The sequence below is a fragment of the Chanodichthys erythropterus genome, chromosome 19, assembly GCF_024489055.1.
Source record: "Chanodichthys erythropterus isolate Z2021 chromosome 19, ASM2448905v1, whole genome shotgun sequence".
NCBI lineage: Eukaryota > Metazoa > Chordata > Actinopteri > Cypriniformes > Xenocyprididae > Chanodichthys > Chanodichthys erythropterus.
In genome coordinates, this window is record NC_090239.1 from 30,827,064 (window position 1) to 30,840,263 (window position 13,200).

The 13,200-nt window shown below is 38.6% G+C and overlaps 1 protein-coding gene across 1 annotated transcript; it reads right to left on the bottom strand.

Moving 5' to 3' along the window:
* Nucleotides 1–220: 220 nt before the first annotated feature.
* Nucleotides 221–11,493, bottom strand: arg1 (arginase 1). Its single transcript, XM_067370337.1, has 8 exons — nt 11,298–11,493; nt 11,075–11,147; nt 5,065–5,239; nt 4,796–4,955; nt 4,034–4,128; nt 3,821–3,925; nt 3,577–3,713; nt 221–870 (listed from the first exon to the last, which is right to left on the bottom strand). Exons 1-8 carry the CDS (start codon nt 11,400–11,402, stop codon nt 707–709), a joined length of 1,014 nt encoding a protein of 337 aa, XP_067226438.1. The 5' UTR covers nt 11,403–11,493; the 3' UTR covers nt 221–706.
* Between the last annotated feature and the right edge of the window lie 1,707 nt (nt 11,494–13,200).

Consider the following 13,200-nt stretch of genomic DNA (forward strand, 5'->3'; position numbering starts at 1 on the left):
TGCCCCTTGTGAGAATTTAGTGAAAAGCATTTGGAAAAACATTTTGATTCTTTTTTTAACCATGTGAAGCCTGATAAATGTTTAACTTTAGACAAAAAAAAAAAAAAAAAGTTCGTGTTTTTGTTCAGTATCATTTGATACATGAGGCTTTTATGTATGCATAGAGTATAAAGTAGTGAGAATAAGGAGCTCATACTCAATGGAAAAAAAACACCTCAGTTTTATTCAAATTCCCAAAGTGAGCAAAAATATACAATTTGTTGCACTTGCTTTATATTTGAGGGGTAGGGGGCATTTTTAGAATGATGATAAAAGGCCTTTTACTTGCAACAGAAGGCTACAGGATTGTGTACAGATTTTTTCAGCAAAGTTTTGATCATGTTGATAATTTAGAGACAATTTAGAGAAATTTCCATATCAAATATGATAAAGTATATACTACAGGCTTTATAGGGTTAAATATATTTTTACTTGTTTTAGTTCTTACATTAAACATTGTTAATCTACCTGGCTTTTTTATTTATGTATTTTGGAAAAAACAAACATACTTTGTGTACAGCTTTTTATTTTCTGCATTCACTATGATAATATACTGTGGTATAATTTGCATATATCTTTGGAATTCATTTTTATACAAGAATAAAATAAATGTGAATTACAATTTAGTAATTCAGAAAGACATAATTGTCATAAAACATAAACTGATTTATGGATTTGGTATTTTATAATCTGGCTCATGAGAGCCCTCGCGAACCCGTCCGAAGCAGCCCAGTAACAGATCTACAGCAGCGTTTACTGTTGATTTAATTTCATCCTCTGTTTTGCCCTGCTTTGGGTTCACTTCCACCATGTCTACAGCAGAGAGAAGCCCTGGAATAAAGTCAAGAAGAAAGTCAACAGGCCAAACAGTCCATGGAAAAGTATCAAGAATGATCATGGTAATGAAATTGCTATAGCAATAGCAATAGCCAAACACAGAAACATTCTAATTAGTGGGTCATATGGCTTTTTAATAGCTGATATCTAGAATTTAGGGCATAATGTAGATTTGTTGTAATTCATTCAATTAAATTCACTGTTCTACTGTTGGTATGTTTTGAAACGGACACAAGGTGGCGCTAACACGTCAGCCAAGTGAGCTCAGTTTTTGGTTAATGATGTCAAAAAGCCCAAACGACAGCAGGTTTATCAGTCTGGAAGTTATATAGGTCTCTTATTAACAGTGATGGGGGTAACACATTACAAGTTACTTGAGTTATGTAATCAGATTACTTTTTCAGGTGATGACTAAAGTAATGCATTACTTTTAAATTTACAAAATCGGACTGTTTCCATGGACTGTTTGGCATGTCACTTTTCCAAATTAATAATGTAACTTTTTACTTTTTTTTGGATTGACTGAAACCTTTCCTGTCTCCATGCTGAAAGAAATTGGGAGTAAGGTGTAGAGGCGTTGTGTGGGCTGTGTAAACATGATGCTTATTGTAGTTCTGAATACTGAATAAAACATTATTCAGTATTTTTCAAAATAAATAAAAACTGTGAAATACAAATTCATAATATTACGCAAACCTGAAATATGTTGAATAATACAAATGTCTAATCTCACTTTAACCAATATCTTTGGCTTCAATTATCCAATTTAGCCATACTAATAAGCAAAAATGACTTTAGTTAAACATCACTTTTCATTTTTTTTTTTTTTTTTTTTTTTAATTATTTCTTAAAGGGATATTTCACCCAAAAATGAAAAGTATCTCAAGCTTTACTCACCCTCAAGCCATCCTAGGTGTATATGATTATCTTATTTCAGGCGAACACAATCGGAGATATATTTAAAAATGTCCTTAGTCTGCAAAGTTTATAATAATTGTGAATGACTGCCCACATTTTGAATATAAAAAATGGCATCATCCATAAAAAATGAGTGTATATGACTCTGAGGGGTTAATAAAGGCCTTCTGAAGTGAATCGATGGGTTTGTGTAAGACAAGTATCCTCATTTAAAACTTTCTAAAGTAAAATAATAAGCCTCCGGTATGACAGCCATTCGCATTCGATGTATGACGTTCTACAGTACGCTATGTTCTATAACGTGTAGTACGTCATGGCATTGTGTATAACATCGCAGAAGTTAACGCTTTTTGGATGTAAATCGAAAGCGAATGGCTGTGGTGCTGGAAGCTCATTATTTTACTTTATAAAGTTTTAAATAAAGATATTTATCTTACACAAACCCATCGATTCACTTCAGAAGGCCTTTATTAACCCCCTGGAGTCGTATAGACCCCTTAATCGCCTTAATCGTCACTGTGACGTCACCGCTGTAGCTGGAGGCAAAACATAAATAAGAACTAATAGCGGGCGCGCTAAAAGTTTGAGGTTTTGACTTTAAAATGTCATCTTGTTGTGTTTATGGCTGCCAGAATAGAAGGAACAGCACTTTTGGTTCAAAACTAAAGTTTTACCAGATCCCGGCAGACATTCCTTCACAGAAATCAAAAAGATAATTGTGGTTGAAAGCAATATGGCGTACAGACTGGACGGAGACGATCATAAATAATGCTCGTGTTTGCAGTGCACATTTCATATCAGGTAAGCTAATCGATGCATATGTAATGGTGTGTTTTATCTAGTACAAATCAGCACATTTCTGTTTTATAGGTGAAAAGTCGCCAACTTTCAGCGCACTAGCTAGCTTAAATGTTAAACAAACATACAGCGATAGATGTGTGTGCCATCCTTTGAATGGTCTCTTAAAATAATCCACATTGCTAGCCATAATCATAGTTAGCCCATCGTTAGGTTACATTAGACAATAAGCCTTGACAAAATTCCCCGAACCACCCGAAAGTAATTCATATATTGTCTAGGAAATATCCAAAACTTAAGTTAATTTACAAAAATAGCCGTCACGGTCCCACAGAGTCAGTGACTGTACATATTCGGACAGTTCTGAACCTTCTTCTGGATCTATGTTTAATAAATCCCTCCTAAAACATGCTAGCTTACGCTTGTCAACATTGAGTCCAGCGTCTCTTTTTGCCTCCAGCTAAGCCCCGCCCACAAGGAAACGTTGCAATGTTTACAAACTTTTAAGGGGTCTATAGATTCATTATAAATCTTGGAGGACTAAGGATATTTTTAAATATATCTCAGATTGTGTTCATCTGAAAGAAGATAGTCATATACACCTAGGATGGCTTGAGGGTGAGTAAATCATGGGATAATTTTCATTTTTGGGCGAACTATTCCTTTAAGTAAGAGTGTCGAACTTCTCTTTCATCCTATTCTTCTTTAATCCAGAATGGCAGCACAGCTGAAAGGTTTGTTTGAGCTGCGCCCTCTACTGTACAGGCGTGAATTTGCATTTCTTTCAGCCTGAGGCTTATTTATTTTACTTTCACTTTGAAAGGGGCTTTTTACAACAAAAAACATCTCCATAAAAAGTATCTAGTAATGCAAGAAATTACTTTTTTGGGAGTAATGAAATATTGTAACATTACATTTAAAAAGTAACTTTCCCCAACACTGCTTATTAATTAGTTCTCTACTCACATATCGTCATGTTCTCACCTGTTTGACAGATGTGCTCAGTGATGTAAATCCCTTCTCTATAGGTCAGTCCTCCCGCTACAGGTGTGCCTGTCGCAGGTGACACTGATGGGTCCAGTGCATCAATGTCAAAACTGAGGTGGATAGGTTTTTTCACCCTGATCCAGAAAGAGCAGGAATGTTTTCACAATAAATATGTACTCTTATGACGATATTTTGAATAAATACAAAAAAGGAGGACAAATTCCCAAAGTAACACACTTACTTTGAAAACATGTGATCACATGTCTGCTCCATAACTTTTGCTATTCCAAGTCGGTCAACTTCTGTCATGGAGAACGTTTTGATTCCAAGATACTTCAGGATATAACTGTAATGTAAAGAGTGAGTTGGACTTCATAACAAACAAAGAAATAGTGATCTAATGTACCTAAGATATGTATTATCTTGCATTTTTAATAAAATTATAGAAACTTACTGTTCTTCTGGGTCCACATCTCGGAGTCCAATGTAGACAATGTCCTTAGCTGCTACACAAGGCTTTAACCAGGAGAAATTTGGAATTATGGGAATCTGAAAAAAAAAAAAAAATAGAAAAAGCGTACAAAATGTTTTTGTTTCAAATCATAAAATGTCAAGACTGGAAACTATTTTTCTTTTAAATTACAAAATGCAGTTCATTTATCTTTTTTTCTTTTATGGAAATTATTATGCAAACAAATGTTTTTAGGTTTTACATTTTTTAGATTTTACCCAAAAAGGAATGAATGAATGAATGAATATAATTTTTTTTTTTTTTTTTTTAAATAACCGATTGTTTTGCTAGATAAGACTCTTATTCATCGTCTGGTATCATCTGGTATTGTTTAAAGCCCTTTGAAGCTGCACTGAAACATTTGGAACTTGAACCGTTTGGTGCCCATTGAAGTCCATTATATTGAGAAAAATCCTGGAATGTTTTCATCAAAAACCTTAATTTCTTTTCGACTGAAGAAAGAAAGACATGGACATCTTGGATGACATGGGAGTGAGTAAATTATCAGCAAAGGTTTATTTAAAAGTGAACTAATCCTTTAAGTTAGTTGCTAGTGTTTATTAGTTATGAGTGCGCTAAAGGCAGAGATCCTGATACCTGAATATCAGCCATGATCAAGAAGTTAAGATGTTACAGTCAAACATCTCTGTTGGAGTGTAACATATTATACAAACTTTAACACAAGGTGCTGAAATGATTAAAGACCTTAGAGTGCAGTTCATGGATGAGGTAAGACACCGGCTGTCCATGAATGTTTCCCGTTGGCGTGGTCAAAGGTGTGTTTATGTCTGCATGTGCGTCCACCCATAAAACACTCAACTCGTGTCTTGAAATGGCATGGCCAAAGATTGAACCAATCGCCAAGCTGTAAGAAACAGCAAACATATTGTTGAGAATATGCAAACAGGTTCAATAATGATTTCCTGCTTCCAAATGTAATAGCTTATTTAACAATACTGGAAGCACACAATAACCTGTGATCTCCTCCCAGCATCACACAAGTGTTGCCATCGCTTTTGACCTTCTGCACAGCTCCTGCGAGCAGCTCATTGGCTCGGCCGACTGCTCTCGGACTCTTAAGTCTGCCAATGGGCTCATCATTGGGAACTTCTTCAAATGTCAGATTCCCATAATCCTTCACAACACAACCTGGAGAGGGACAGAGGACTTAAAACTAAGTAGCTTTTAAAAGGAAAAGTTCACCCTAACATGAAAAGTGTGATTTTGTAGTTTTAACATGGAACAGTAAAGGAAAAATGTACTGACCACTCTTTTCCATATAATTAAAGTGTATGGGAGGGGACATGCAGTCCAATAAATAAATAAAACAAAACAAAACAAAACAAAACAAAATAAAATAAAATAAAATAAAATAAAATAAAATAAAATAAAATAAAATAAAATAAAATAAAATAAAATAAAATAAAATAAATAATTTAGGCTTTAATTTAAGATTTATGTATTTGAATTTAATATAAAATTTCCATCTATTGCCAGTCATGCATAAAATGTAGAGATAAGATTTCTGTAACTCCAAAAAATCAGGGCATGGTTATTAACTATATTGCATTGATTTGATTTTTGATTTAAACAATCATATTTTCAAAAATGCATCTATTGCTTAGAATCAACATGAATATGTCCATGCATATAGGCATAACTGAAAATAACTGAAAATATTAATAAATATATAAATATAATAGTAAATATATTTGTATTCAGTTAAAAAGTATGAACATGGTTAAAATATGGCTAGCTAAAATTATATATATATATATATATTTATATATATGGCAGAAATATATATATTTGAATTACATATACTGTAACATTCCACTTATATATAATTCAAATATATATATATATGTCTGAAATATATATATATATATATATATATATATATATATATATATATATATATATATAATTTTAAAAAGGTAAAAACAAGGAAGGCTGAAGATTTGACAGTGACTTATGGAGTTTCAAAAGTGTGCTTATTCAATTATTAAATGAATGATGCAAAAATCTTGAAATGAATATCTAAATAAATCATTTTAGACAGTCTATCACTGATTTGACTTCTTAGAAATAGAGTTTTCCATTCTACCATCAACTCAAGTTTGGGAGTAACATCATTAAACATTACCGGGTTAGTTTGAGTTGAGATATGCAAATCCATGCTTCACTCTTATTTAGTAACCCAATCCACAATATTGCAATACACAGAGAAAGGGGAGTGGTGCAACGTCAGTGTTACTGCTCCTATGAAATCGCATCTTCTTAGGTAAATAAATAAAGGCAACACATGGCAGCACTGATCCACTGCCCCTGTTCATGCATCAGTCCCTTTAGCTGTTTGTTTAAAGTTAGAAAACATTTGTGCAATGACAGGACTAGAGAGAGACAGAGGAAGAAAATTAAGCATTTAAAGCTCTTTTTACAAAAAATGGCAATGAACAGTTTTGGGGAAAATTACTTTTAAAAGTAATGCATTACAATATTGGGTTACTTCCTAAAAAAGAAACTAATTGCACTACTTAATTACTTTTTATGGAAAGTAATGCATTACATTTTGTTTGCATTACTTTTTCTCACCTGGGCTGGGCTTGCTTTTTTTGTTTTTTAATAACAAAAAATTCTATTTTTGGCAAATGTAAAGGCCCTTTCACACCAAAAGTGAAATAAATAAGCTTCAGGCTGATCACAAATATGTTGTTTAATTAAAGTCATTTTTGCTATTATATGGTTGAATTGGATCATCGAAGGTGAGCAGCAAAGGCACTGGTTAATAAAGTGAGAGTAAATACATAAAGTATATTTGTTTAATTTAATATATTTAATTATTGCATGTTTGTGCAATATTCTGTTTTTATTCATTTTGAGGAAGTTATTCATTTTTGTGCAAGTGAGATGAGTAAATGCTCACATTTAGTCTAGAACTACAATAACCATTGTGTTTACACACAACGCCTCGGCACTTACTCATGATTTCTCTCAACCTGGGGACAGGAGAGCTGTCAGTCAATGCAGGTGAAAACAAAGTAACTTGCATTACTTATTTGTAAAAGGAACTCAGATAATTTGTTGTAAATTTAAAAGTAATGCCTTACTGTTACGGTATGTAGGTCGAGAGACGAGGCAGATACGGATTTCCACAAACATGTACTCTTTACTTCAATAAACAAAGGCAGGAACACCAACATACACATGTACACAACAAGAGAACCGACAAGGAGTGAATGGAGTGAGTGCAATATAAAGGGTGTGTTAATGAGAGAGTCCAGGTGCAGGTGATCCGTGATGATAGGGAGATGACGAGGGAAGTGAGTGCAGGTGTGGAGAACAGGAGGATACTGGGAAAGGGAGTCCAGGGGAACAAGGGATCTGTAACAGTACCTCCCCCTCCCGGTAGGCGCGTCCTCGCGCCGTAGATGTAACAACAGGGAGGGGGGCGGGCGCCCTGGAGACCTCAAACCGGAGCAGGGGGAGGAGTAGACTGGAGTGGAGGTCTCCAGGGCAGGTCCAAAAACCATGGCGGGTCAGGAGCCGTGGGCAGCCATGGTGGGTCAGGGGCCGAAGGCGGCCATGGAGGGTCAGGAGCCGAAGGCGACCATGGCGGGTCAGGTGCGGTGGGCAGCCATGCAGCGGGCAGACATGGCGGGTCAGGTGCAGCGGGCCGCCATGGTGGGTCAGGAGCTGAAGTCCTCACGCCGTCAAGCCCAGTCGGCGCAGAAGGACCGGCGGGAGATGGTGGAACGAAAGGCTCTGCCGACCGAAGCGCAGCCGGGACTCCAGAAGGCCGCAGTGGAAGCAGTAGGACAGCCAACAAAAAGAACACCGGGGGGAGTGAGGAAGCCAACTGAAACTGAGGGACGGAGTGACGGAGCGGAGACGGAGGAGTGTAGTCCAGAGGGAAGGGCAGGCTGACGAGTGCACAAGGTGTGAGTGGAGGCAGGATGGATACTGGTGACGCTGGTGGACTGATGGGTAACGGTGGAGCAGAGGGAGGTTGGAGCCAGGGTGTAGGTAATCGCCCAGAGGTCCGAGGTGGAGATCTGGGCGAGGGGGCTTGAGGTGGAGGTTCCGTGTAAACATAACTGGATGGAGGTGGGAGAGGGAGGCAGGGAGGGAAAACGGTCTTTGGGCTGGAGGGTTCAGACACACAGTTCATAGGAGCAGCGGGCTCGGCGGCGGAGACTGGCGCTGCTGGCTCGGCGGCGGAGACTGGCGCTGCTGGCTCGGCGGCGGAGACTGGCGCTGCTGGCTCGGCGGCGGAGACTGGCGCCGCTGGCTCGGCGGCGGAGACTGGCGCTGCTGGCTCGGCGGAGACTGGGGTTGAGGGCCATTTCATCCCCTCAAATACAATTAAAATCCCCACAGGCACTGGAGCTGGCTCTGGAGATACTGGAGCGGGCTCTGGAGATACTGGAGCGGGCTCTGGAGATACTGGAGCCGGCTCTGGAGATACTGGAGCCGGCTCTGGAGATACTGGAGCCGGCTCTGGAGATACTGGAGCCGGCTCTGGAGATACTGGAGCCGGCTCTGGAGATACTGGAGCCGGCTCTGGAGATACTGGAGCCGGCTCTGGAGATACTGGAGCCGGCTCTGGAGATACTGGAGCCGGCTCTGGAGATACTGGAGCCGGCTCTGGAGATACTGGAGCCGGCTCTGGAGATACTGGAGCCGGCTCTGGAGATACTGGAGCCGGCTCTGGAGATACTGGAGCCGGCTCTGGAGATACTGGAGCCGGCTCTGGAGATACTGGAGCCGGCTCTGGAGATACTGGAGCCGGCTCTGGAGATACTGGAGCCGGCTCTGGAGATACTGGAGCCGGCTCTGGAGATACTGGAGCCGGCTCTGGAGATACTGGAGCCGGCTCTGGAGATACTGGAGCCGGCTCTGGAGATACTGGAGCCGCTTTCTTCCTCCTCCTCCACTTACTGGGCCCAGTAGAGAAATGTGGGTCCAGCAAGGGGCAGGCAGGGAGTTTGCTGGAGGGGTATGCGGAGGAAGCCGGAGATTGACTGACTGGCCCGGCCAACCGTGTTTCTGGATGGACTGGACGACAACACTGATCCTGAACCTCTTCTACAAAGAATTTGGAGCCATTTAACCACAAAATTAAATTGATAGTTTCGCTTAAGGAGAAACAAAAAACAGGTTCATCAAAACGGATAGTGTCGTCATCCAATCCATCCAAAAACAGGGAGATCAACTGAGCGTCGGGCCAGTTAGTCAAGTAAGCAAGCTCAACGAACTCCTCCACATACCTCTCCAGCGAACGTCCTACCTGCAAGAGCCCGATAAGGCGATCGCTGGCTGTCAGGGTGAGAGGCGATGGAGGAGCTGGATCCAGGGAGCTGGGGAAAGTCTCCATTTTTTTTTTCTGTGGAAATCCAGTTGGTATAGGTCGGTTCTTCTGTTACGGTATGTAGGTCGAGAGACGAGGCAGATACAGATTTCCACAAACATGTACTCTTTACTTCAATAAACAAAGGCAGGAACACCAACATACACATGTACACAACAAGAGAACCGACAAGGAGTGAATGGAGTGAGTGCAATATAAAGGGTGTGTTAATAAGAGAGTCCAGGTGCAGGTGATCCGTGATGATAGGGAGATGACGAGGGAAGTGAGTGCAGGTGTGGAGAACAGGAGGATACTGGGAAATGGAGTCCAGGGGAACAAGGGATCTGTAACACTTACATTACTAGTTACTTGAAAAAGTAATCTGATTACATAACTCAAGGTAATGTGTTAATGTGTTACCCCCAACATTGATGATAAATAACGACTGCATGCATCCTAAATTCTTAAAATATACATTAGTAGTTAGTAGTTGCGTAGTTGACAATTTAAATTTAGGTTAAAGCTTATATGAACAGTGTTGGGGGTAATGCATTACAAGTAACTTGAGTTATGTAATCAGATTACTTTTTCAAGTAACTAGTAATGTAAGGCATTACTTTTAAATTTACAACAAATTATCTGAGTTACTTTTACAAATAAGTAATGCAAGTTACTTCGTTTTCACCTGCATTGACTGACAGCTCTCCTGTCCCCAGGTTGAGAGAAATCATGAGTAAGTGCCGAGGTGTTGTGTGTAAACACAATGGTTATTGTAGTTCTAGACTAAATGTTATGTAATCAGATTACTTTTTTCAAGTAACTAGTGAAGTAATGCATTACTTTTAAATTTACAACAAAATATCTGAGTTATTTTTTCAAATAAGTAACGCAAGTTACTTTGTTTTCCCATTTATTGACTAACAGCTCTCCTGTCCCCATGTTGAGAGAAATCGAAATTGCAGAGGCATTGTGTTCACTGTGTAAACATAATGGTTTTTCTAGACTAGTTGTAGACCAAATGTGAGCATAAATTTACTCATTTACTCCTTCTGCTGCTTCCTATTCTTCTGTATTCCAGCACAGCTAAAAGGCTTGTTTGTTTGAGCTGCGCCCTCTACTGTACAGGTGTGAATTTTTATTTCCTTCAGCTTGAGACTTATTCATTTCACTTTTGGTGTGAAAGGGTCTTTACATTTGCCAAAAATATAACTTTTTTTTGTTGTTATAAAAACAAACAGCCTAGGCCAAATGAGAAAAAGTAACACAAAACATATTGCATTCCTTTCCATAAAAAGTAACTCAGTAATGCAATTAGTTACTTTCTTAGGTAATAACAATATTGTAATGCATTACTTTTAAAAGTAACTTTCCTCAACACTGTATATGAATGTATATAAGTAGCCTATATTTTTTAGATGCTATACACAATATATACTCACAATTTAAAAATTGTATCCATTTTAATCACATTTTACCAAACATTCCATGCAGCCTCTTTGTACTCTGTATATTTAATAATACTAATACATTAAACAACAAAGAAAAATGTTGCTTAAAATATTTTAGATGCATTATACTGTACTCAAAAATTGATATATAAGCAGTGCAAATATCAGGAGGTGTAGTAGTGGTACCTTGCCCTTTAAGTTTCTGCACCAATCCAGCAGCTCGAATGAGGTCTGGTCCCTTCTGCACACCATCCCTCTGCTGCAGTAACAGGCAATAACATGAGCACTAGACCGGCACCATACTGCACCATGCATGCATTTACATGCAAACATATTATTTTTCATTCGTGAATATCATTATTTTAAATGAGAAAATGACTTGGGTTTTTTGGGGGGCTTTATATCTCACCTGTCCTTTAGAGAAAGGTGCGCCTATTATTCCCACACAGTGCTGATGATGGAGGTCTCTCCTAAATATGTGAAAAGCGGCTCTTAATCCGCTGAAGCGCTTCATCGCTGTTGCAATTTATCCAGCAGCAGTCTGGAATAAGCGGCTCTAAAATCAAAGCAGATTACAGGACGTCTGACGACACGCGGTCCAGTGACAGTCATTGGGCTGCTCGCGCTGTTCTTCATTAACCTTTTTTTTTTTTTTTAGTCAAGAAAAGTAAAAGGGAAAGAACTGATTTGACGCACTCGCCTAATTTGCATACGAAGAAATTAACAAATGATTATGAAAATAATCAATAAAATACATATTCCACTAGGCTATATTACTATATTATAATATCTTTGTCTTCTCCATCTTATTATTAAGAGTTATTATAGTGCATTTGAAGTTATTGCTCCAAAATATATATAACGTTAGGCTATTTATCTTGGATCAAAAATACAATGTTTATATTAAATATTATTAGCTAATATTTGAAAATTAAGTTAATTTTCATTAAAATATTTCATTTAGTAAACCATTTTTGCATAGCTGAAGTAACTTTTAAACATTTTCCGAATTCGTTTGCAGTACTTTTTCGCTGCATGTCGCTAGTCTCCTACTGTGAAGTCGCTTGTGGGCGTTCCTAGTGCTTTCGCTCTAATATCATTGGTAGACAGCACATCTTATCATATCTATAGAAAATGCAATCACAAATGATATATAAAACTAAGAAATCATTCTAATTTGACAAGGAATTAGGTTTAAAATAATTAAAAGTAATATTCTGCTGTTGTAGAGTGTTGTGACTGCAGAGCTCGGTGCATTAAATAATTAACTAGATTAACGATCGGTCTATCAACAAATAACACTCGTACTGTCAAAAATACTAAAATGTCATTCGAATTTGACAAATAATCAATTTTCTTGTCCCTAATAATAAACACAATGCAGGGGAAACTGTAATATGAACTGCAGCAGTGCTAAATTGCTCACAGCATCATATAATAACAACACAAAATGTATGAATCAAACTCACAAGACTGCCGACCGTTTCTTTTCCACGCATCATTTAATTATATCCATGTATGTACAGTTAAATCATATTAAACAATGAAATCTCTCCGGAACTATTCCTGTCTGTCTTGCCTGCACTCGAGACGGTGACGTGAGCTCCAGAGAGCTTCATTCCTATTGGCTGTCGCTCGCGAAATTCGCTCCTGATTTGCATAAAGTTGAAATATCTGAACTTTTGTCGCTTGTCTCTCGTCGCTTGACACGCCCACATCCCGTCGCCAACCGTCACTGTCGCTCTTGTCGCCGGAAGTCGCCAGCGCTCCATTGAAATGAATGGGATCCTGTCGCTTTGTCGCTGGTTGTGTGAACGGGGCTTAACACGTAGCATACACTATTATGTTTGTGGTCCACTGCCTATGAACAGACTATGAAAAAGAGATCAAAAGTAATCTTAATTCTTACTCATCTAAAGTGAAAGACTGCATTATAGTAGAAACAGACAAAGCAGTTAAAGGTGTAGTGTGTCAATTTTAGCGGTGAGGTTGCGAACTTCAACTAACGGAGCAAATCCTTCGCACTCCTCCCTCTCGGAGAAGCTACGGTGGCCGTCTGGCCGACATGTCATCGTCTGAGAGCAGAGAGTAGCTTGTGTGAAGCGATGAGGTTTCTTCTTACTTCTAGCGAAGAACGGTCTCTGCTTCTAATAAACCAGACTACTACTACTACTACTTTGTGTCGTGCGTATTCAACGTAGCGACGATGCATGCTGCGTGTAAAAACACGAACGATTTAGAGGACGAACAACATAGTGACGAAACACACTCTGTAGAGCGGTTTGTCCATTTAGGGCTGCTGTAGAAACATG